This window comes from Betta splendens, chromosome 2 (assembly GCF_900634795.4).
Source record: "Betta splendens chromosome 2, fBetSpl5.4, whole genome shotgun sequence".
Taxonomy (NCBI): domain Eukaryota; kingdom Metazoa; phylum Chordata; class Actinopteri; order Anabantiformes; family Osphronemidae; genus Betta; species Betta splendens.
In genome coordinates this window covers 1,587,334-1,610,581 of record NC_040882.2, presented here as the reverse complement: position 1 = coordinate 1,610,581, position 23,248 = coordinate 1,587,334, and the positions used below count along the sequence as shown (strand labels likewise).

The window sequence follows — 23,248 nt, the reverse complement described above, 5'->3', positions numbered from 1 at the left end:
TGGTAAACATCTGTGTGGTCTGAGCAGAACCTGTCCTGTTAAACATCTGTATTTTCTGAGTCAAAACCTGTCCTGGTAAACATCCGTGTGGTCTGATTGGAACCTGTCCTGTGAAACTTCTGTGCGTTCTGAGTGGAATCTGTCCTGTCAATCATCTCTGTGGTGTTTTCCACCGTTCTGCAGCCCATGTAGAGCAACAATTCTTTTCTTAGATCATCATGGAGAGTTCTTCTCCATGCGGTGCTGTCTTATAAAATATGTTGCTCCCGTCTTTGTACACTGTTTCTCCTGTATCTTCTGCTGTATAAACCGAGCACTTCATTCGCAAGGTGCCAGGTTTCTACAAACAACAAACTAAACCTGACCTGGTTGGACCTTGGCCAATCCCATCATGCACCTGACCACACAGACGCAGCTAATCTGTCCCAGTAATGAGTGGCCGTTTGTCTCTGTTTCAGGGCATCCCTGCTGGGATTACTGTGCTCAGACATATGCTGGTCAGCATCAGCTGATTACACAAAGCTCCTCTTCCTCCTATCTAACCTTGCTCTGGGTTTGCTACTGTTTACCATCCGTGCGTCTTCTTTGCTGTTTGATTTGATTCTGTTGTTGAAGATTTTGGAGAAACTTCAGTCAGCCTGAAGCCACCCACTGTAAGTTGTCCCCAGTCTTTCGTGTTAGCCTTTTAAGCTATAATTGTTTAGAATCAAAATCTTATTTGCAGGTTTGGTCACAGCACGACACAAGAAGGACGAATGAAGTTTCAGACGTTAACAGCTGAAATACCACAAGCTTTAAAGTGTTTTTTATGGAGCATTTCATCATCGACAGTCATTTAACTGGACACTGGATGCTTCTACACCTTGAAGAGACTAGAAAGAATGTGAATGAAAACAAAAGGGAGTAGGATTAATGTGGGAAGAGATAGACGAGGAATCACCCTGGACAGTAAAATCCAGCCTGATGCAAAGGAAAACAAAAAAGCAATAAAGAAACTGCTGCTAACAATTCATGTGATGAAAAACCGACTAAACAAAACAGAAAAAGACAGAGAGGAAACCAAGGAGAGAGGAGCGGGGACTGACTCTTGACCTCTGCAACCAAAGAGGCATGAACCTGGTGTCACAGGCTTCATCTGGACTTGGGTAGGTACAGTACTCACAGCAGAAATGAAGTAGTTTGATAGATATTTGTGTCTGGAACACGCTCCCACCAATTGGTCACCTCATTAGCTTCATGGAAGATTCTCAGGAGTAAAAACTATTTCATCCTGAAAAGTTACGTCAATGACACGACCTTACCACTGTACAGAAAACCCAACAAGTCACTCAGCGCACTGATATGAAGCTCCATTTACGGAAGGAGTTTGTTTCTGAACATCTCTGCGTCTCCTGTGCTATCAGCAGTCAGTTACACCTGGAGCTAGTAGGTCACTGCTGTAGTCTTACGGGATTAGCCCTGAAACCCGGACGTGACCTGGACCGCAACACGTGTTCTGTCCAGCAGTCACAAACTGGCTGATCAGTCTGATCAGCTGAACAGAAGCGTGAGATTTATGTAGTGACCCCCTGGTGTGTTCTGATCGGTGGGATGGGAGGTTTGCTTGGATCATACATCCTGTCTCAGAGTGACTCCCTGCCGGGTTCGAGAGGCTCATACTGTAGCTGCTCCTCTCACCAGCAGCTCTGGGTGGTTTAGTATCTGGTTTGATGCTTCTTTTAAGCCTTTAAGGCCACGAGCACGTGTCTCATAGTTTTACAGTATTGTTCACCACTAGCTCTGGTTGGCCCCTCTGGATATAACAGCTCGCTGTCTATGAAGCTCTCAGGCCAGAGTCAGACGCCGCTGAGAGCTTCTCTCTGTGAGCAGATGGCAGAGATGGAGCGTCTCACCGCCCCGGTAGCCACTGGCCACGACGACTGTGGCGCGCTGGAGAACGGGGCCTGCACAGCTGTGCGGCAGGCGAGTGACATCACCTTCAGCGCCAACGTGGGCCCCGGCCCCGGCCTGCGCAGGAAGCAGCTGCTGTGGCAGAACGCCGTCAGGAACATCATCGACCAGCACAACCTGTACTCGCTGAGGCTAGCTGGAGGCCTGGAGAGAGGGAGGCACCGCATCATCGTCACCGACGCCTACATCACAGACATAAACAGGTGACCAACGGCTCCTTGCTTGAATAACACATTAACTATTATCATGTCAGTAAGATAAAGGATAAGTAAGTAAGATAAAGGTATAGGATAAATGAGGAACATGTTTATTGCAACAATACGCAGCCTTCCTACAGCTGTTTCTTCTTGTGCAGGCAAATCCGTAACAAAGCGTCTCGTGCCCTGTGGCAGAAGCGGCGCTCGTCCGCAGCCCGTGTCCACCCGCTGACACCGCGCATGACTGCCCGCAGGAAGCAGCACTCGCTCAGCGACGGAGACTTCTTCGTGTCCTGCGGCTCAACGGTTCGAGGCGTCTTCATTCCCACACTGCAGCACACCTTCAGGTGAAGAGACATTAAAACTTCAATTCACAATAAGAATAACTTGACTAAGCATTAACCACACAAGTTTTCTTTCTGTAGCGGCTTGTTCATACACACACGTACAGTAAACGTCATCAAACATCTTTTATCATTTTCAAACGTCAGGTCATCGGACTTGGAGCAGCTGTACCAGGAGTTTTCCTCCGGTCAGAGACGAACCTCTCTGGTTGTCACCAGCGTCATCGACATCTTGACCCGCCTCCTCATCTCTCTGCTGACGTGGCCTCCGGGCCGCGGCGGTGTCGCCTGTGACTGGCTCACTGGGCTGTTCGTGGTCCTGTGGGCAGCCATCTGCCTGCTGGCTCTGACCAGGAGGGAGGTGATGTTGTCACCAAAGTGGCTGAGGTAAGGTGGTGTAATGTAATGTAATGTAATGTAAACATAAATACATAAATAATCATTTGTGGTAAACGCCAGGTACCTGTCGCTGCTGAGCTGGGTGTCTCAGACCGTCCAGGTGTTGGTGGGCGTCTTCAGTTGGGCTGAGAGCGATCACACCTGGTACGTTTTCTTCACCCTGTTCTCCACCTACACGCTGCTGCCGCTCCCGCTGCTCTGGTCCATCATCGCTGGCACAACCACGTCCACGCTGCACCTGCTGGTGGACGTCTGCTGTCACTATGGCGACCACACCTTCCTTCAAAAGGTTGTGCAACTAGAGCCTAAGAATTCGAATGCTGCTCCTTAATTTAACCCGTGTACAGTAAGTGTATTGTCACCTCTCGCCTGTGCAGGTCTTGTCCAAGGCCTTGCTGTACCTGGCCATGAACACAGCAGGCCTGTTCATCCACTACCTGTCAGATCGGACCCAGAGACAGGCCTTTCTGGAGACCAGGCGTTGCATAGAAGGACGTGCCCGGCTGGAGAGAGAGAACCAGAGACAGGTAGCGTGAGTCTGGCCCAGTCTCACGTCTTCAGGCCTCCAGGCTGTCTACCTGTCGTGTCCCATATCTGAAATCGCTGCCCATTTGTCACCCAGGAGCGTCTCTTGATGTCCATCCTCCCACGCTTCCTGGTTCTGGAGATGATCTCTGACATGGCCGTCATGGACGAATACCTGCTGCCTCAGCAGTTCCACAAGATCTACATTCACCACTACAAAGATGTCAGGTCAGACAAGCAGTGAGGGCAGAGACTAGAATGTACAAATCACAGATCACTTTCAACACGTCTCTCTTCCTAACAGCATCCTGTTCGCAGACATCATCGGCTTCACTTCCCTCTCACTGATTCTGTCGGCTCAGGAACTAGTCAAGACTCTCAATGAACTCTTTGGTCGGTTTGATAAGCTGTCAGAGGTGAGATTACACACGTCCTAGTTCTGTATAACTACTGTATAAATGGATGAGTTTAGATGGAAGCTTAAGGCTTCACCATTTGTCCCTGTGTTCAGGAGCATCAGTGTCTGCGTATTAAGATCCTGGGCGACTGTTATTACTGTGTGTCTGGGGTCCCAGAGCCTCAGAGGGCACACGCTCGCTGCTGCGTCGAAATGGGCCTGAGTATGATCAACACCATACGGTGAACACAAAAGATGACACACACAATTTGAAGTGTTTCCAGGAGGCCTAGCACTAATCTGTGTATGTGTGTTGCAGGTATGTTCGTCGGGAACTGCAGCAAGAGCTCGACATGAGGATCGGGGTCCACTCTGGGTCCGTGCTTTGTGGTGTGTTGGGGGTCCAGAAGTGGCAGTTTGACATCTGGAGCTGGGACGTGGACATCGCTAACAGTCTGGAAGCTGCAGGAACGCCAGGGTAATAGTCAGCGGTTACACTACAGCAAACTTTATAGAGGAATTTGGAGGAATTACTGTTGATCATGAGCAGGTTCACTACATTTAATCAGCTAATGGTTGGGTGTGTGTAGAGGGACGAGATGACGGCTGAGGTGACCAGGGGGATCCTGAGTGTGTGTGTGGTCAGGCTGGTATTCAGCTGCGTGGAGGCAGGTGAAGTCTGCCTCCTCACTTCATTAACATAAACAGAACCCGTGTCTTGTCTCAGGCGGATCCATATCTCTCGGGCAACTCTGGACTGTCTTGGTGGGATTTACGAGACAGAGGTGGGACACGGCCAGGAACGCAGCGAGTTCCTACGCAAACACAACATTGACACGTTCCTGATCCGGCCCGTGCTGAAGGAGGAGGCCGAGCCCCCTAAAGCCAGACGACCCAGCTATGACGAGATGACCACCTGGAGCGCAGAGCTGCCCTTTGGAGACGTCCTGGGCATGAACTTTGTGAGGATGAACTGACCCTTCCTAATTATGACCTCTGGCTGTCTCCCAGTTAGTGACTGACCTTTGACCTTCTGTGTTCTCTACATAGATCCTCGCCACCTTCACCAATGGCTCGCTCACTCAACTGCCCAACCAGCTCTCAGCTCAGCGGTCCGGCTCGCGGGAAGTCAACAAGAGGATTCGAGAGGCCATGGAAGTACGAAGCAGTGAGCGAATGAGAAAGGAGCACATCACCTCCTTCACTCAGGTGTTCAAGGACTCACATATGGAGGGAAAGGTAATGCTGTGACTCGCTGACAGAACGGAGCACGTGCAGCTGTGACATTGCTGACTGGTGCTGTTTTGTCTCAGTACTCCCAAATGAGAGATGAACTCTTCAAGTCCAACATGATGTGTTCCTTTATCCTGCTGCTGCTGCTGATGACTGTCCAAGTGCTGATCCCCGCTCCCAGGTACATCACTGGGTTCACCTCCCTTAAACCTCCCAGCCTCATGAAGCAGACCTTTCATTTTCAAATGATGGTTGAAATATCAAAATGCATTTAAAGAACTTTTTGTTCACATTTGTAATATATCAGTCTTGATGTTTTCTGTCTCTCCAGGTTGTGTCCCATGATCGTCCAGTTTGTTATCAGTGGCAGCGTTTACTCCCTGCTCCTCACATTGAGCCTGGCTGAGGAGTTCAAGTGCTGTCCAGCTGCTCTTCAGTCTCTCTGTTGTTGGATCCATGAGACCAAGAGTGCTCGGACGCTCCTCACGCTTACTGCCATCACCGTCAACTTCACAGTCGCCTCCTCAGACATTGTAAGTCTTCACTATAAAGTCAGTAACACAAACAGAGGCAACACGCCGCTAAAATTTCACCGTCTCTGGCGGTATTGTTGTTGTTTTTGTTTGATTGTCCAGGTGTGGTGTGATCCTTCAGAAACTCCGCCCACCTCCACCAACATCTGTACACACCCGGAGGTGACCACGCACAAATACAGTTCAACACACAACCAGCATCTGCATGTGGTCAGCACATTAAGTCACCCATCCCATCTCGTTCACAGTACATGGTGCTGAGTGGCGTGGTTGCCATGGTTACCTGCGTGGTGTTCCTCAGGCTGAGTTGCATGTTGAAGCTGGCTGTGCTCCTATTAGCTGCTGCCCTCTACACCTACCTCATAGAGACATACAGGTGACCTTAGTAAGGGAATGGCTTCCAGCTGACTGCTCTTCATCTTCCTCACGTGTCTCTCTTTGTCTCCCAGGTCGCATCACTTGTGCAGGAAGGGAGTTTGTGTTGTTCTCATGGTGATGTTTGTAATTGCTGTCCTCTATAACAGCAGACAGGTGGGTTCTAGCGCAGATGTCAGCAACCTGTGTGTGTTGAGCATCATTTGATTGTCATGCTTCCACCTTCTTCTTTGTTGGTAGCTGGAGGCAACAGCCCGCCTAGACTTCCTGTGGCGTCTCCAAGCCAGAAAGGAGGTGGAGGACATGAAGGAGCTGAGGGAGCACAACGAGTGTCTGCTGCTCAACATCCTGCCGGCTCACGTCGCACAGCATTTCCTGGAGCGAGAGCGCGACAATGAGGTGCAATTAATTCCATTTGGTGTTAAAGTAAACCCACCGTGGTCCTTCCAGCCATGAACACAGCTAATTTGTTTTTCAGGAGCTGTACTCGCAGTCATACGAGCGCGTTGGCGTCCTCTTTGCCTCCTTGCCAGGTTTCTCTGACTTCTATGAGCAACAGGAGCTGGTTCATCAGCATGTTGAATGCCTTCGCCTCCTCAACCACATCATCACCGACTTTGACGAGGTCATGATAATGTGTCATACAAACAGAAACAGATATGACAATGATGATGCTTGTGCTAATGTGCTAATATTTCTTGGGTGATGAACACATTGTGTTCAAACATTTCAACCCAAAAGTCAAGACTCTAAATGTGATACTGGTGATTGAGCATGTTGTGCTAGTTGCTTCCCAACAGAAGGTGACCTCAAATAATTCCCTCCTCCAGTGGAGGTAAACAGCTCCCCACCTCCACTGTAAGCAGTGTTGGTGAAGGACTGTTCCTTTCCTGAGGCACCAAAGAGTTCGCTGAGGCTTCCTGGTATCCTGAACTATATGAAACCCGAGTTTTTACCTCCTGCCTGGCTGCAGCATGCTTGATCGGCGGTTACCATTAGCTTCCCCATGTGGCACCCAAGCTTGTTAGGACTCCTGCTTCAGCTTGTCGGCATCCTTTACAGGGATGGGGTTATAGCGTCCACCACCAGGTTCAGGGACGGCTGCACGAAAGAAAACAAAAACCTTAAGGCCACGGCTGTGACCAGTTGCATCAACAATGGCAGTGGAATACATGGTCCACTCTGAATCAATGTGTCCAATCTTCCTTGGGATTTTAAGAGCCCTTTGACAGCGGGTTCAGTCAGATGTTCCCTCATTTTATGTTCAGTCTCATGTTCTCTGGTAAGTTGACAGCTAAACCCATCCCTCTACCCTAAGACGTGCTTGTAAATCTGATGACACCACTTCAAAATCAATCATTGACCTGCAGCCCAGGACGTTGCAGTGCCAAATGCACTTGTGGACACTTGTTAAACATAAACTGTGACCAGCGGCCAAAAATCACCACCCAAGCCCATTTCTCCTAATTACACCTCTCCAGGTATCACTGTTGTATCCCACAAGAGTGTTGATGTCCCTCAGTAGAAAAATGGAGTCCCCATGCGGAGTACCCTACAGCACCCCCCTCCAGAGACCTCAAAAAGGCTGGGCACTCAACCGATTGTGAGAGCCCTATCCTCAATATGAAGAAGCATGGCAACAGCTCCCCCCTGTAAAACCTCAACACTAATCTGAGGAGTTGTCACCAATCCACCTTTCACCACATGGAACACCAGAGTAGAGGAAAGTCCAGCCCCTCTCAAAAAGTTAGGTTTCAGAGGCTGAACGAGGCCTGGAGGCGAGCCTGACTCTCTCTAGGTAACACTGGCCTCTATAGCTCTGCTTGCAGGTGGTGGGAAGCCCATGTTGTCCATTTGGGCTGAGTCTGGTTAGCGCCATGAACCCAGCCTCCAGGTGCTGGCAGGTGAGCCCCAACACCAGGCCTGGCTCCAGAGACCTGTTTGTCGTGGGACCCTATCAGGGGCATTCTGGAGTCATACGGGCACACAAACCCCTCCCCCACAATAAGGTGGCATTTCAGGGAGAAGCTAAGTGTCCTCTTTTTACAAAGAGGAAACAGAGAGTTTGTTCCTACTATACAGAGATTTTTGTAAAAGTCTACTGAAGAACGGAGTTGGGCTGATAGCAGAACCTTGTACCTTGTACCTCGGTGTTGTCCCCAGTCATGGAACAATGGACCTAGCACTGGACCTGGTAGGAGAAGGATTCCTGCACGCCTCGCTTCCCCAGACAGCTGGAGGACGTGTTGGGGCTCTTTACTTAGACTGCTGCCCCCTTGACCCAGCCCTGCATAAGTGACGGATGGAAAAACTTCTAATGAATCCTTTTGAAAGGGTTTAGATTTACTTGTTTTCTCATTGAAGGTGAGTTATTAATTATTAAATGATCTTACTCTTTGTGCAGCTGCTGGATGAGTGTTACTTTCAGGAGGTGGAGAAAATTAAAACCATTGGGAGTTCGTACATGGCAGCTTCAGGTCTGTCTCCCGACAGACAGGTCAGTGAAGGTTTCAAAAGCTGTGGCCTGTTTGTTGAGCTAAAGTAAACAGAAAGATGTGTCAGTGTGTGTTCTGGTTTTGTTTGTGTGCTCAGGACTGTGAGGACAACTGGCATCATCTCAGTGAGTTGGTTCTGTTTGCCCTGGCCATGCAGGAAACACTCAAACACATCAACATCCAAACAGGAAACAACTTCCAGCTCCGCGTTGGTACTAAGTCTTTAACCTTTACGTTTTTATATTTTGAAAGGTCGATTTGATTTGTTTGTGTATGAATTGTTCTCGGATGAGCGTGTTGTATATTCGTGAAATGCCTCATGATATCATTTTCAGGTATCGCTCATGGTCCAGTGGTGGCCGGTGTGATTGGTTCCACCAAACCTCAGTACGACATCTGGGGGACGACGGTGAACATGGCGAGCAGGATGGAGAGCACAGGGGTCAGTGGAAAGATCCAGGTAAGGGGTTGGTGTTTGAGGAAGGGTCTGAGTGTCATCAGGCTGTTTTACCTCCCTGCTTCTCCCCGTCAGATCCCAGAGTCCACCAGCTGCATCCTAGTTGAGCGCGGCTTTCTACGGCAGCTGAGAGGGAACATTTATGTCAAAGGCATCAGTGAACGCCACGGGAAGGTGACACATGAATAAATGCATTGTTTTATTAGAGAACCTTTTGAAATGTTATAATAACAAATGAAGAGCAGGAACAATTATTTCATGAGCCAATTTTATTTCCCTTAAATATTACAGAACTATGTAAAAGCTACAATAAAAAAAGTTTGGTTGACCAGATAATTAAGATAGTTAACTAAGAAGTTGCTTAAGAGTTGTGTTAGCTTCAATGTGATGGCCAAGTCCAGGAAACATCCAGGTAGGAATTTACAACAACAAGCTTTTTCTAATGAATGTGAATGTTAAATTCTCTGCTCTTGTTCAGCGCTTTCCTACCTCATTGTCCTCAAAGTGCTTTAACATTGCGTCTAAATTACACATTCACACATCACGGGCTGTCTTGCCCGAGGACACTTTGGCTTGGAAAAAGTTGAACTACCAATCCTGTGATTGGTGGGCGACAGCTCTAGCTGTTGAGCCACTGCCGTCACCAATCTGTGCTAGATATTTGTACTAATAGAACATCTTTCGAGGAACCCTGAGTCCACACCCCTTTGTCTGTCTACATTTTATTGTTCTGCTACAGCCAATGAGGTTCTGCCTGGAGAACAGCATATCAGCATCAGCACATGTTACAAAAGTAAAAACATTTTTCCACTACAACTCATCAGAGACCGCTGTCCTGTTGTTTCAGCTCCGTACTTACTTCGTGAGCAGTCGGGAGGAGCGGTCCAGCTTCATTGAGCGTGGAGGAGGGCGAGGCTTCACTCTCAACAGGAACACACTGGGAGCTGTGGTCTACAGTCTGGTCCAGGCCAGGAAGAGAGAAAGGCTGAGGGAGGAGAACGGAGGCTTTCACCTGGTGGAGGCATCATAGTAGCATCTACTGTACAACAACAGAGGCCATGAGGTCAAAGGGCTTGAAAAGTTCAAACACAAGCTACTGGACCAGCAGCCTCACAACAAACTCAGTAGAGCTGGTTATGCTGCTCATAATGGAGCTACAGTACTACTACTATTACATACAGTAATGGATCCACCACAGCCTCTGTGAAGTCATTAACATCAAATCATCCTCTACACGCTGGCGATTTTCTGGTCTATGATGAAGAAATAGTAAAATCACATGAATGTCTACAATTTGTTAATGTGATTTTTTTACATTCCAGCTTTGTATTTACTTAGTTCTAAATTTAACTTTAACTGATGTGGTCAATGAAGAAAAAATTCCCTCAGTCACTCAACATTATATTACTGCTCAGTTTTTTTGATGTTCATTAATAAAAAACAACAGATTAAATGTTTTACACTATTAAAAAACAATTAACAATAATCAATAACAAAGCTTTTTTCAAAAGAAAAAAAGAAAAGATTTCATCTGCACCATTGTGCACATTCATTTAAACTGGTCCCTTGTGTTGGTGACAATCATGTCTTTATGCAGCAGGAATTTCACACTAAACGAAGCGTGTCTGTAAAATCCAAACCGCTTATGAAGGTTTTCCGCTTCATGTATATATCAATCAGGTGAAATGTCTAGGATCACATGAACCAGTTACTGAGACTAACGTGATATAATGTTAAAGAAATGCAGCATGACACATCATTTCTTCTGTGTCTATGACTATTACTATCACACTGGAATTATCCAATAATAACCATGTATTTGTATCGGTCGTGACAGAAACGTCACATCATCAGATCAATCAGCGTTTTGTTGGATTTCTTCCTGCATCTTTACTTATTCATTCTTAGCCGCTCTGATCCGTGATCCGTTTTGTGAATTATTAGTGGAGCAGCTGATCTGCGGGTTGAGGTTGTGTCTGCTGCAGATCAGGCTGCCGGTTCAAAACGGAAACAAAGAAATTAAATAATAAAAACTCTATAGAGAGAAAAGGACGGATTAGCGGAAGTGGAGGAGATCTCCCGGTCGTCGCGCTGCATCAAAACGCACCATCACACCCACTGATTGGGACCGTTGGAGGAGGAGGAGCCAGTCCGAACCCCGACCTAGTTACCTGTGGAGGACTGGACCTCAGATCCGCGTCTCTCCGGATCCGTGAACACCAAAACAATGAAGAGGACCAACATGGGGGAGACGACCGACACCGAGACCCGGTCCGGGTCTGACGAGCTGATCTTCTTCGTTAATGGGAAGAAGGTAAAGAATAAACTACATTTATTAGTAAATGTACAGTTACTTTCTGATTTATACGTGTTGACGTTTTTTATAGTAAACTGGTTATTTTTACTAGCTGTAACATTTCATAATAACTAATTTTCATAAATCATAAAATTAATTTCACTGTGTTAGTTCTCTGGAAGGTAGTTTATCATAAACATCACACACAAAGTGCAGTAACGTCTGCAGACTTGAAATAATGAGGAGATGGAACAAAAAGAGTCAATCACCAACTGGTTGTGGTAGAAAACAGTTACACTTGTAGGTAATACAACTTAAATCTAAGCTAATTGTTTGTGGGACAGAGACACCTGTGTGTGTTTATACAGCGACTTTAAGGATCAGGGCCACAGAAAGCTTCAGCTGAGTATTAAAAACACTCGTCTTCATTTCTGCTGCAGGTTGTTGAGAGGAACGCGGATCCTGAGATGACTCTGCTGACGTACCTAAGGAGGAAATGTAGGCTCACACACAGACTGCATGTTTCAGCTCTGACTAACACATTCTATGAGTTTATCTTTCGCTATTGTATCAAAAGCAGCAGGGGTTTAGGTCACGAAGAAAGAAAGAAACCTGTGAAACCTGATAAATTGAAAATAAGCACAGAAACACAGAAATCAGGTAGATGTGCAGAGCAGAATGTGTGTTTTAGTGAGCTTCCTATTGATCCATGGCAGAAGAGGGAGGTCAGTGAAGCTATCTGAGCAAGAACAAGGTCCAAAGGCTCCAGAGAGGTTTACGATCAACAGCTCAACTAGTGTTTTATTTCGCCCTCAGACTAAACCTGATTCATGTTTCCTTCCTGTCACACTGTGTTTTCACGGAGCTGCAGATAACGCCCTGTCTGTCAGAATCATGTCCATTCAGGGTTTAACAAGTAAACAACAGAGCCGAGCTGCTGCTGAAGCTCAGGCATAAACATACAAATCGTGATGATTCTGATGTCTGTGGTGGAACGCGCCTGCGTCAGCTCAGCTATATTATCATTTACAGTAGGGGCTGAACCTTTATCAGTCTGAAGGTTGCTTGTTCTCAGTTAATCAGTGATTGGCTGTAAACTCTGCTGTGTTTCCAGTGGGTCTGACGGGAACCAAGCTGGGCTGTGCTGAAGGCGGCTGTGGAGCGTGTACGGTGATGCTGTCCCGATACCAGGCCCACAATCAGCAGCTGCAGTATCCTTATGCTGTGGAGTAGAGTGTGGTGACGCTGCTGCAGGAGTCCCGTTTACATCCTTTACCTCTGTCCAGTCATTATGCTGTCAACGCCTGTCTCGCCCCCCTCTGCTCCCTGCACCTGGCCGCTGTGACGACTGTGGAGGGCATCGGCAGTGTGGCGCGAAAGCTACACCCTGTGCAGGTAAAGAAATCCTTTGGTACCATCTGTGAGCTGAGGGAGCTAAAAGGCCACAGACGCTGGAGGTCAGTCCCGCTCCACTTGGTGGGTCCCTTTATGCTATGACCCGTGTTGTGTGCAGGAGCGGATGGCCAAGGCTCATGGCTCCCAGTGCGGGTTCTGTACTCCAGGAATTGTCATGTCCATGTACGCTCTGCTGAGGAACAACCCGACACCCAAGATGTCCGACGTCCAAGAGGCCTTTCAAGGTACAGACACTTTATGTGGAATGTGGCTGTACAAATAGATGTACTGACCAGACTCGGCTCCTTCAGGGAACCTTTGTCGCTGCACTGGATACAGACCCATACTGGAGGGATACAGGAGCTTCACTATGGTGAGACCACGCACATCTTCACTACATACATGATGGGGGGGGGGGGGGGGCACATGCTGTCAGCCATACCCCCACCGGGTTGCTGGGTCCATGGGGCCAATCTGTAGAGACCACCCGCCCAGTCAAGCTGGACCATATATTCCATATATTGAGTGTTTCACTGTTTGGATAAATTCACTGTTTTATCTTTCACCAACTAATTTAATTTGAAACTTGAAATTTTTTACCTTTTGGAAATCTTAACTACAACTGCTTCAGTTTCTTTGGAAACATTTGTTAAAATCTCTCCAGTGGTGTATTCAGGAGTGAATTCATCTTTGTAGTGTTTTCTTAGATGTCAGTGTTTTATGGTTTCTACCGAACTAAAAGAAGACAGAAGCTACAGCAGGTGTGACTGCTTCTCTACCTTTATACTCTGTTGATCATTGTTTCTTCCCTGTCTGTGTGTGTGGGCGAGGTTAGTTGAACGGTCTGATCTATGATCGTGTCCAGGTGAGTTTATGGAGCATGTTATGTACAGTAGTTATCCTTCCTTGCAGGAGGGCGGCTGCTGTGGAGGCAGAGGGCAGGACGGCAGTTGCTGTCAGACCAACGGGACCAGGGCAGAGACCGACGCTGACGTGAGTAATCACATTGCTCCTCATTCGTGTCAACGTTTCACATGTCTGATCCAGCTGTGTTACAGGAAGCCACGCCGCTGTTCAACGCAGCAGACTTCATGCCCTTTGACCCCACACAGGAAGTCATCTTCCCCCCTGAACTCATGGTAAACAACAACTCCTCACATGGGAAGACTGATGTGATGTAATCAAAGCTTAAAGAACTGAACTATGGTCAAGGAAAACCATTAGCATTAAGACCTTTTGTTGTTTTGATGCTCTCTGTGTCACAAAAACCAAAACTCATCATCCCGCTCTGATTATGACAGGAAACGCCAGAGAAACAAACTGAACATGTCTGCTCTCTGCTCTGAGAAAAACATTTCAGATATTAGTTATTCAGCTTTAAATATAATAAGGTCACCTCCAGGACTGAGAACTGACCAATATGACCTAAATCTTTCTTCCCTCACTTCCTCTCATCAGTCTTTGATCAAATCGCTGAAGCCGCGTTCGCTGCATTTCCATGGCGATCGTGTTCTCTGGCTACAACCCAGCTCTCTGGAAGAGTTAGTGCGTCTGAAGTGGAAGCATCCAGATGCTCGACTGGTGGTGGGAAACACTGAAGTTGGTCAGCTTCTCCAACACTCACACACACACACACACGCGCACGCACACACACACACACACACACACACACACACACACACACACACACACACACACACACACACACACACACACACACACACACACACACACACACACACACACACACACACACACACACACATGCTCCATCACTCATCGTTGTTCTCCCTGCAGGTATTGAGGTGAAGTTCAAGAACATGTTGTACCCAGTCGTCCTAGCTCCGGCCTGGGTCCCTGAACTGAGCTCAGTGACTCACGGTGATAAAGGTGGGCTCTGCTGGTTCTAGTGGAAATGGAGGCGTCTAGTAGAAGCTTGTCCACCTGTGTGTTTGTCTGTGGTGTGTAACTACCCTGTGGTTGTTCAGGCATAACCTTTGGAGCAGCCTGCTCTCTCAGCTGCATCGAGGCCGTGCTGACGGAGGCAGTGGGTACGCTTCCTCGCCATCAGACGGAGGTTTTTACTGCTGTTCTGGAACAACTGCGCTGGTTCGCTGGACAGCAGATACGCAACGTTGCAGTGAGTCTCACGCATTGACTCAGGTCAAACTTTGATTTCCTGTCCTGTATATCTGGATGAAGTGGCAGCGCTCTGAAGGAGACTCAGCCCAACATGATGCTGCTCTGTGGTAACTGGGTTCAGGGTTGTTGCCAGGCAACCGTCAAACATCAAGTGATTCAAAGTGATGCTGTGGTTTTCAGGCTATTGGGGGAAACATCATGACGGCCAGCCCCATATCAGACCTCAACCCTGTCTTTATGGCAGCTGGCTGTAAACTGACACTGATGGACAAAGGTAACACTCATCACTCATCCTGACATTAATCACTTTTATTATGTTACAACTTGGAAAATAGGAAAGAGTGATTTGCCTTTCAGCTGAAATCTTGACCTGTACTCTGATGCAATCAAATGACATTGATGTTGAAGTTCAGTTTAAGTAATCTGACATCATGGCCCTGATCTCTGCCTGTCTGTCAGATGGCAGCCGTGTGGTTCCCATGGACAACAGGTTCTTCACAGGTTACAGGAAGACAGTTGTGCGACCGCAGGAAATCCTTCTGTCCATAGAGATCCCCTACAGCAAAGAGGTAGCTAGCACCTAGTATCTGGTTACCAAGCAACCACTAACCTTGGGATCACTAACTACCCAGCCTCCTCACATCAACCACACTGCATCCTCAGATAGCAAGCACTGGGCACCTCATAACCAGTGTTAGTCACCTAGCAACCACTTTCTGGTTAACTAGAGTCAGAAACCATCTAAGTGTTTAGTACAAAGTTACACTACCAACAACAGATGTGGCAGAACTGCATCCAGATGTCTCCTCCTTCTCCCTCCCCAGACTCAATTCGTCTCCGCCTATAAGCAGTCCCCTCGTCGGGAGGACGACATTAGCATTGTCACCGCAGCGATGAGCGTCACGTTCACTCCAGGTACGAATGTCGTTGAGGATTTGAGGCTAAGCTACGGTGGCATGGCGCCAATCACTGTGTTGGCCAAGCAGACAGCAGACAGACTCCTGGGAAGGTGAGATACTGACAGGGATCATCACTCTGGTCTCATCCAGGAGGGAAGAGTTTAAGCCAATAAAGGTGTTCCACCCCTTCATATTATCCAGATGTTGGGGGGAGGAGCTCTTGCAGGAAGCTTGCTCCTCATTGGCTGAAGAAATGAGCCTGGACCCCGCTGCGCCTGGTGGCATGGTGGCGTACCGGCGGGTTCTGACCTTGAGCCTGTTCTACAAGTTCTACCTGACCGTGCAGCAGAAGCTGAGTCGGCAGGTTGGCAGCTCAACCAACACTCAGTGAGACGTTATCAACTCAAGGATAGTAAAGCAGGTTTTGTTTTTTTTATGTCAGGGCATACGAGTAGAGGGGATCCGGTCTGACTGTCTGAGCGCCGTAGAGACCTACCACCCAGAGCCGCCATCCAGCGTCCAGGTCTACCAGGTGAACACTTGGTTTAAGCTTCAAGGAGACATAAAATAAAACCAATGTTATGAGTTTAAATGAATCAATAATTATTTAATAGTCATATTTGTGTGCAAAATATTGAATCGAGCTGTTTAAATCATGAGTCTAAAACTACTATTAATTTCAGTTATTAAATGAGGTTTTGCAGTTTATTATAAAAAAGTTGAGCCACTAACACAGTCTCTTCAAGGCTCTAAACACAAGCAAACCCAACAGATCGCCATCGTTTAGAGCTTCCTCATCTTCATTCTCACCACTTTAAGCAGTTTTTGTTGAAGCTCTTTTTTCTTTGCTTGGTCCTGTCCAGGCCGTGCCGGAGGGCCAGATGCGGGATGATGTGGTGGGCCGTCCCATGATGCACCTGTCCGCTCTGAAACAGGCGACTGGAGAGGCGGTATACTGTGACGACATGCCACTTTTTGAGAACGAACTGTACCTGTCACTCATCACCAGCCGCAGAGCCCACGCTCGCATCATGTAAGATCCCACTGATCCCACTGCCCGTTGGGTCACGTGCCGCTTCAGGCTGTTGTCTCCCTCTGGTCATGTATCTTTTTCAGGCTGTTGCCTCTGCCTGGACACATACCGTTTCGGGCTCTGAGACTCTGTCTGGTCACTTACCGCTTCAGGCTATTGTCTGGTTACGTACAACTTCAGGATGTTGTCTTTGTCTGGTCACGTACAGTACTGTACCATTTAGTGTTGTTGAGTGTTGTCTCCCTCTCATCACGTATCTCTTGAAGGCTATTGCCTCCGTCTCGTTGTTTCTGGCTCTGAGTCTCCGTCTGGTTACGTACCGCTTAAGGCTGTTGTCTTCGTTTGGTCACGTACCACTTAAGGCTGTTGTCTCCCTTTCATCACGTATCTCTTTCAGGCTGTTGCCTCCGTCTCGTCTTTTCAGGTTCTGAGTTTCTGCATCGCATACCGCTTCAGGCTGTTCACTCCGTCTGGTAACATATCACTTTCAGGCTGTTATCTCCGTCTGGTCACGTACCATTTGGTGACGAGTCTTTGTCTGGGCCCGTACAGCTTCAGGCTGTTGTACCTGTGTGGTCTAACCCCCCTGTGCTGTAGTTCCATAGATGCCTCAGAAGCGGAGCGTCTACCTGGTGTCGTCTGCTGCCTGTTTGTTGAGGATATTCCAGGCAGTAATGCCACTGGACCCATTGAGTATGACGAGACCATTTTCGCCGATGGCCTGGTAGGTTCTGGTTTGAGCTGATTAGAGACTATCTCAGGACTCTGTCCAGGTGCTGACTTTTCCCTCTGCTCCTCAGGTGACCTGTGTGGGCCACATCATTGGTGCTGTTGTGGCCGACACTCAGCTTCTTGCCCAAAGGGCAGCCAAGGCCGTGAGGATCCAATATGAAGACCTGCAACCTGTGGTCACCATCCAGGTACAGTGAGCCCATCGGTGAGACTCAGTCACTGAACTTGTCAGCTTCAGCTCTGCATCAGTGTTTGAATGAGAATCAGTGTCAAAACTGTGAGTAGAAACCTACTCTGCATTTACTGGATATTAGTACATGTCTTCTGCCTGCATACGAGTCAGTTTTTTGTCATAACAAACCAGTAAAGAGCTTTTGCTGTGATTTACAGGAGGCCATTGCTGCCCAGTCCTTCTATCAGCCAATAAGAACTCTGCAGAGGGGCGACCTGGAGGCAGGGTTCAAACAGGCCCACAGCATCCTGGAGGGTAGGGCGGTGACTCTTCCTGACTACAGCAGATCAGGAATCAATTAATTACTGACTGCTATTAATCCGTTGTCTGTCAGGTGAGATTCACATTGGAGGTCAAGAGCATTTCTACCTGGAGACAAACGTGACTCTGGCTGTTCCCAGAGGGGAAGACGGGGAGATGGAGCTTTTTGTTTCTACTCAGTCTGCCTCTAAAACACAAGTAATAGCACTGCTATAGTATACAACCATGTCTCCATGTACTGTAGTACTGTGTGTACTTCTAGTGTTGTCTTTACTGATACATCTACATCCATCACAGCTGTCTCAGCTGCATCTGAACTGTTTGAACTGCCATCATTAGTTTGAATTGTTTCTCTCATTTGCAGTCTCTGGTGGCCAAGGCTTTGGGCGTCCCAGCCAATCGGGTGGTGGTCCGGGTGAAGAGGATGGGTGGAGGCTTCGGTGGGAAGGAGAGCCGGACCACGGTGCTTTCCACTGTGGTGGCTGTGGCAGCAGACAAGTACGTCATCTGTTCAGCGTGCTTCAAGCTTGGTTCAGACGGTTTGTAAACGCTTAACGTCTGCGTTTCAGACTGAAGAGGCCGGTCAGGTGCATGCTGGACAGAGATGAAGACATGCTTATCACAGGAGGACGACACCCATTCTATGGGAAGTACAAGGTGGGCTGGCACAGGCCAACAAACTGCCGATGTTCCCTCAGTGATGCATTTAAAACATTCCTTTTAATCCAGTTGGAGCCTCGTCTGGCTTCCTCTACTGGCCACGTCTGGTGTTGCAGCATCTCTTTGTGCTTTCAGGTTGGTTTCATGGACAGCGGTAAGATTGTGGCTTTAGACATTTCACTCTATAGTAACTGTGGAAACTCCAAGGACCTCTCTCAGTCGGTGAGTAGGACTTTGACCCGTGTGGTGTTTCCTACTCACCCATACTCAGATGAGCTAACTGTGTGCTGTGTGTCTTCATGGAGATCATGGAGCGAGCTCTGTTCCACATGGAGAACTCGTACAGTGTGCCAAACATCCGTGGCACCGGCTTCATGTGCTACACCAACCTGCCGTCCAACACCGCCTTCAGGGGCTTCGGAGGGCCTCAGGGCATGATGGTGGTGGAGAGCTGCATAAGCGACGTGGCTCAGAGCCTCGGACGGCCGGCGGAGGAGGTGCGGGCGCAAGATGTCACATCGTGGACACATGGTGTTAATAGGCACTTACATCAGCGTCTCCTTCACTTCCAGGTGCGACGGTTGAACCTGTACGCTCAGGGCGAGTCAACGCCCTACAACCAGATCCTGGAGGAGTTCACGCTGGACCGCTGTTGGGACGAGTGTCTGTCACGATCTGGATACCAGCAACGACGAGCCGCCATCAGTCTCTATAACAGGTACAGCTTCACTGCACCACCGGCTCCCTGACACCCCACGGTGCCTGGGTCATGGTCATCCTGTTACAGCCTGTGTGCCCTGAGACCCGGTGTTCACATAGGAGCAGGTCATGTAGAGGAGCTGTTCAAGCTCAGGAGGAACATGTGTAAATGTGTGTAGCGCTTTGAGCATTTCTAATCATCCCCTGGTTTCATTCCTGAAAGCAAACGAACCAGCGTTCACACACCTGCTACCATAAAGTGATCGTCTAAAACCAAAACACGTAGATGCAGGAATAGCTTTTTATGGTCTGAGGTAAAAATCTGCTCCTCATTGAATTCTGTAACAGTAGTAGACACACAGTAGATTGTCCCCCCACCGGGCCTCACTCACTCACTCACTCACTCACTCACTCACTCACTCACTCACTCACTCACTCACTCACTCACTCACTCACTCACTCACCCAGTCCCCTGTGGAATGGAGGCCAGCAGTGCTAACGCCACATCCGGGCACCAGTTCCCGTCTGAGGTCTTTAGAACTTTAGAGAGAACCACAGGACTGGACTCTACCTGCAGCTGAAGTGAAGTTCTGTGTTTGCTGCTCTCAGACAGAACCGTTGGACCAAACGGGGCCTAGCCATCGTCCCCACGAAGTTTGGCATCAGCTTTACATCCACCTTCCTCAACCAGGTCGGATTCATCAACAGCCACTAACAAAGAGCTTCTGTAAATGTGGATTTTCTATTGAAGCTGGATCTGACGCATGTGTGTTTTCAGGCCGGAGCTCTGGTTCACATTTACACAGACGGTTCAGTGTTGCTGACTCACGGAGGGACAGAGATGGGACAGGGGCTCCACACCAAGATGGTCCAGGTGAATGTGGGGTGATCCTTTAACTCATCCCTCTGCATCTGACTCAGCCACTTAGTTTATTATTAAGAGCATTGGAGTGAGGCTGTCTGGACCCGAGGGCCCTGTGTAGAAGTGAGCTCAGAACCAAATGAACACTGCATGAACACGAACATCTGCACTGTCTGCGTATGTCGTGATATGTAACCACACACAGGGAGTCTGGACCCGAAACAAGTGATGCATGCTGGGAAAACGGAGATGGTTGAGCTTCCTGTCCAAATGCGACCCAGTCTATGATCAGTCAATGCAGTCAGGAGCTGAACACGAACTACGTTTGACTTCACTGCTTTTTGCTTAACTCTGTCGTGTCTTTGGGTCCAGATCGCCAGCAGAGTTCTGGGCATTCCCTCATCAAAGATCCACATCTCAGAGACCAACACCAACACGGTGCCAAACACCAGCCCGACCGCAGCCTCGGCCTCGTCCGACCTCAACGGAGCCGCCGTGCAGAACGCCTGTCAGATCCTGGTGAAGCGTCTGGAGCCGTACAAGGCCAGCAACCCCAAAGGATCATGGGAGGACTGGGTAAGCGTCTCCACGGCTACACATGCGTCTGCTGGTTCATGGGTGCTCATGTCGTCGGCGTCTGTTACAGGTGAACGCTGCGTACTTCGACAGAGTTAGCCTCAGTGCCAACGGGTTTTACAGGTGAGTGGGACCCAGTGAGTTCATGCTGCTGCATGACCGTCCAAGATGACGCTCAGATCACGCTTTATCTCAGGACTCCAGATCTTGGTTATGACTTTGACTCCAACTCTGGCCGAGTGTTCAACTACTTCAGCTACGGAGCAGCGTGCACAGAGGTGGAGATCGACTGTCTGACCGGCGCTCACAAGGTCAGTAGCTCTACAGCACTAAAGCCTCGTCGGATGTGTATATTATTAAACTGACGTTCTAATTACAGAACCTGAGCACCACTATAGTGATGGATGTTGGTAATAGCCTCAACCCAGCTATCGACATCGGGCAGGTGAGCAAACCAGCCACTAAGTCAAGCATCTGATGGGTTCGTCCTACAGCAGCAGCCTCAGCTCCATGCTCCATGGCTTCTTAGGTGGAGGGGGCCTTCATGCAGGGTCTGGGTCTCTTCACGCTGGAGGAGCTCCATTATTCCCCTGAGGGTGTGCTCCTCACTCGAGGTCCAGGGTCGTATAAGATACCAGCGTTCGGTGACATTCCTGCCCAGCTCACTGTGTCGCTGCTGCGAGATGCACCTAACCATAAGGCCATCTACGCCTCCAAGGTAACCCCCCCCCCACCACCACCACGTGTTAGAGTCAAGAAAAGCAGCTGATAACAATGATCTAATCCCTCCCAGGCTGTGGGTGAGCCGCCTCTCTTCTTGGCGTCTTCGGTTTTCTACGCCATCAAAGACGCCGTCAGCGCCGCCCGGGAGGAGTCAGGCATCAGAGGAGCGTTCAGGCTGGACAGCCCTGCGTCTGCAGAGAGGATTCGCAACGCCTGCATCGACCAGTTCACCAGGAAGGTACGAAACATGCGCGATGTGTCGACACAGCAGATGTGTTACTGTCCACACGGTCCAGATTCTTTGTCTTCTGTTGCAGTGTCCTGCTGCTGAGCCTGGAACCTTCAAGCCCTGGTCTGTGCAGGTCTGAGGAGACGACATCACTGTGAAACACTGAATCACGTCGATCACAGCTGAGCTTTAATAATACTGGAACCTGAAGGCAGCGTCTTCACTGTCATGTTGCCTTCACTGTCACTCAGTGTCCTGTGTCAAAATTAGGTCTACAGTACATCCATTCAAAATGAGAATGGTTCAGAACAGATCTGTGCTTCAGGTTTCATAAAGGAGACAGAATGTTTTTCTCCAGCAGCATATGACTTTTTTTAGTCTTCTTTTAATCAGCTGGACTTTTACAGCAACGATTACAGAAAATTAAGCATGAAACAATATTTGAATGAAATGTTGGTTGTTTCTGTTGATGACAATCATGTTATATGTCACTGTTATTATATAACTGTTCTCAATAGATACTGTAGACAGAAAATCTTCACTATCTTCAGCATGGATCCAAACATTTCTCATTATGTTGTCTTATAATAAATAATAGTCTATGGCTATAAACTCAGCTATTTTGAAAGGAAAGATTTTTTTTGAATCTCTATGTACAAACTGCAGAACTGTGGACATGAGGTGAACAGCATGGAGCTTATTCACATCTGTGTGTAAAGCTGTGGAACTGATGAACTGTTCTGATTAAACATGATCTCTGCAGTCAGTAGAGTGGGGGCTTTTATTTTGACATCTCTGCACCTGCAGTGAGTCACCTGTTCTGTATGCACCAGGTTTGTGCCTCTGAACCAAGCTGCCTCCTGCCTTTCTTCTACCAAAGCCTCGTCCTTTGTGTTAAGTAGAGCAAGTATTGTTTATCCTGTTTCTAGTTCTGGGGACCCCAGTTGGTTTTTTAAATCGTAAACGGTTGCTTTGACACAGCTTCTCATTCACACCTTCACACATCGCTTTGCAGCTATGCCATACAGGAACATCATGGGCTTCAATGTTTTTGTTTGAGGCTGAAGCTTGTTTTCACACTGGGACCCAGCTCCACAACCCGGCTCTGCTGCTGGTTCCAGGTCCGTACTGGCCCAAACAGCACAGTCATCTCTGTCTCCAGGACCCAGTGACCCACTCGGACTCACTATACGTTTTCTCGTGAAGAGTAAATCTCTGAATCTCTGTGACATCTCCTTTACAGGTTCTTGTTGTGAGGAGTCACATGCTTGATATTACTGCAGCGTTTTAACACAGCAGCCGTTTTCCTTCTTCAGAATAGATCATCACGCCACACTGGACCTGGCAGCTGACTGAGAAGGAGACTGCTTGGTATATTAGCAACAGTTTCCTTAGAGGCTCAGCCTTCTTCACATGTCTCATGCACACACCGTTGCTCCTGGTTTGACCTGAGTCCTGCTCTGCTGGCAGCGTGGTGTCACACCAGGGCAGACTCCTCAGGGATCACTTCCATGTTAACTGTGTGATCATGGTGTAAAGTATGAGGCCGTCACATGTGCTGCTGCACGTCTCAGTCAGGGTGTAGATGCTGCATCAATTCACAT

At 48.4% G+C, this 23,248-nt stretch overlaps 2 protein-coding genes and 1 long non-coding RNA gene across 8 annotated transcripts; 2 read left to right on the top strand and 1 right to left on the bottom strand.

Moving 5' to 3' along the window:
- Positions 1-1,004: 1,004 nt before the first annotated feature.
- si:ch211-132f19.7 (adenylate cyclase type 8) lies at positions 1,005-10,666 on the top strand. Of its 2 annotated transcripts, XM_029142336.3 has the most exons (24): positions 1,005-1,145; positions 1,870-2,153; positions 2,306-2,494; positions 2,639-2,878; positions 2,951-3,179; positions 3,268-3,417; positions 3,513-3,643; positions 3,720-3,831; positions 3,927-4,054; positions 4,132-4,290; positions 4,540-4,774; positions 4,863-5,051; positions 5,126-5,226; positions 5,377-5,578; positions 5,681-5,740; positions 5,827-5,954; positions 6,028-6,109; positions 6,194-6,352; positions 6,432-6,578; positions 8,358-8,450; positions 8,546-8,660; positions 8,784-8,908; positions 8,981-9,079; positions 9,753-10,665. In XM_029142336.3, the coding sequence occupies exons 2-24, from the start codon at positions 1,870-1,872 to the stop codon at positions 9,933-9,935; spliced, it is 3,540 nt and encodes a 1,179-aa protein (XP_028998169.1). In that variant the 5' UTR covers positions 1,005-1,145; the 3' UTR covers positions 9,936-10,665. The 2 variants fall into 2 exon arrangements, with proteins under 2 accessions (XP_028998169.1, XP_055360732.1); XM_055504757.1 differs by having other exon boundaries at positions 5,377-5,740; positions 9,753-10,666.
- On the bottom strand, positions 1,994-8,468 carry LOC114850576 (uncharacterized). Of its 5 annotated transcripts, XR_003784858.3 has the most exons (8): positions 8,347-8,468; positions 8,093-8,240; positions 3,469-7,054; positions 3,253-3,393; positions 2,955-3,131; positions 2,693-2,837; positions 2,286-2,488; positions 1,994-2,132 (listed from the first exon to the last, which is right to left on the bottom strand). It is a non-coding gene; the product is annotated as an uncharacterized LOC114850576 (long non-coding RNA). The 5 variants fall into 5 exon arrangements; XR_003784862.3 differs by lacking the exon at positions 1,994-2,132 and having other exon boundaries at positions 2,350-2,488; positions 2,693-2,873; XR_003784860.3 differs by lacking the exon at positions 1,994-2,132 and having other exon boundaries at positions 2,350-2,488; positions 2,955-3,128.
- A 370-nt stretch (positions 10,667-11,036) lies between the features above and the next one.
- Positions 11,037-22,406, top strand: xdh (xanthine dehydrogenase). The gene is made up of 35 exons (XM_029142537.3): positions 11,037-11,219; positions 11,642-11,699; positions 12,316-12,412; positions 12,488-12,596; positions 12,715-12,841; positions 12,908-12,969; positions 13,509-13,589; positions 13,655-13,735; positions 14,055-14,199; positions 14,394-14,486; positions 14,585-14,736; positions 14,919-15,012; positions 15,198-15,307; positions 15,563-15,747; positions 15,839-16,001; positions 16,080-16,169; positions 16,501-16,670; positions 17,268-17,394; positions 17,471-17,590; positions 17,793-17,889; positions 17,969-18,093; positions 18,260-18,393; positions 18,465-18,552; positions 18,691-18,777; positions 18,861-19,052; positions 19,128-19,273; positions 19,864-19,945; positions 20,033-20,128; positions 20,489-20,692; positions 20,763-20,815; positions 20,889-21,003; positions 21,072-21,137; positions 21,222-21,410; positions 21,486-21,653; positions 21,733-22,406. Exons 1-35 carry the CDS (start codon positions 11,133-11,135, stop codon positions 21,781-21,783), a joined length of 4,044 nt encoding a protein of 1,347 aa, XP_028998370.1. The 5' UTR covers positions 11,037-11,132; the 3' UTR covers positions 21,784-22,406.
- The last annotated feature ends 842 nt before the right edge of the window (positions 22,407-23,248 follow it).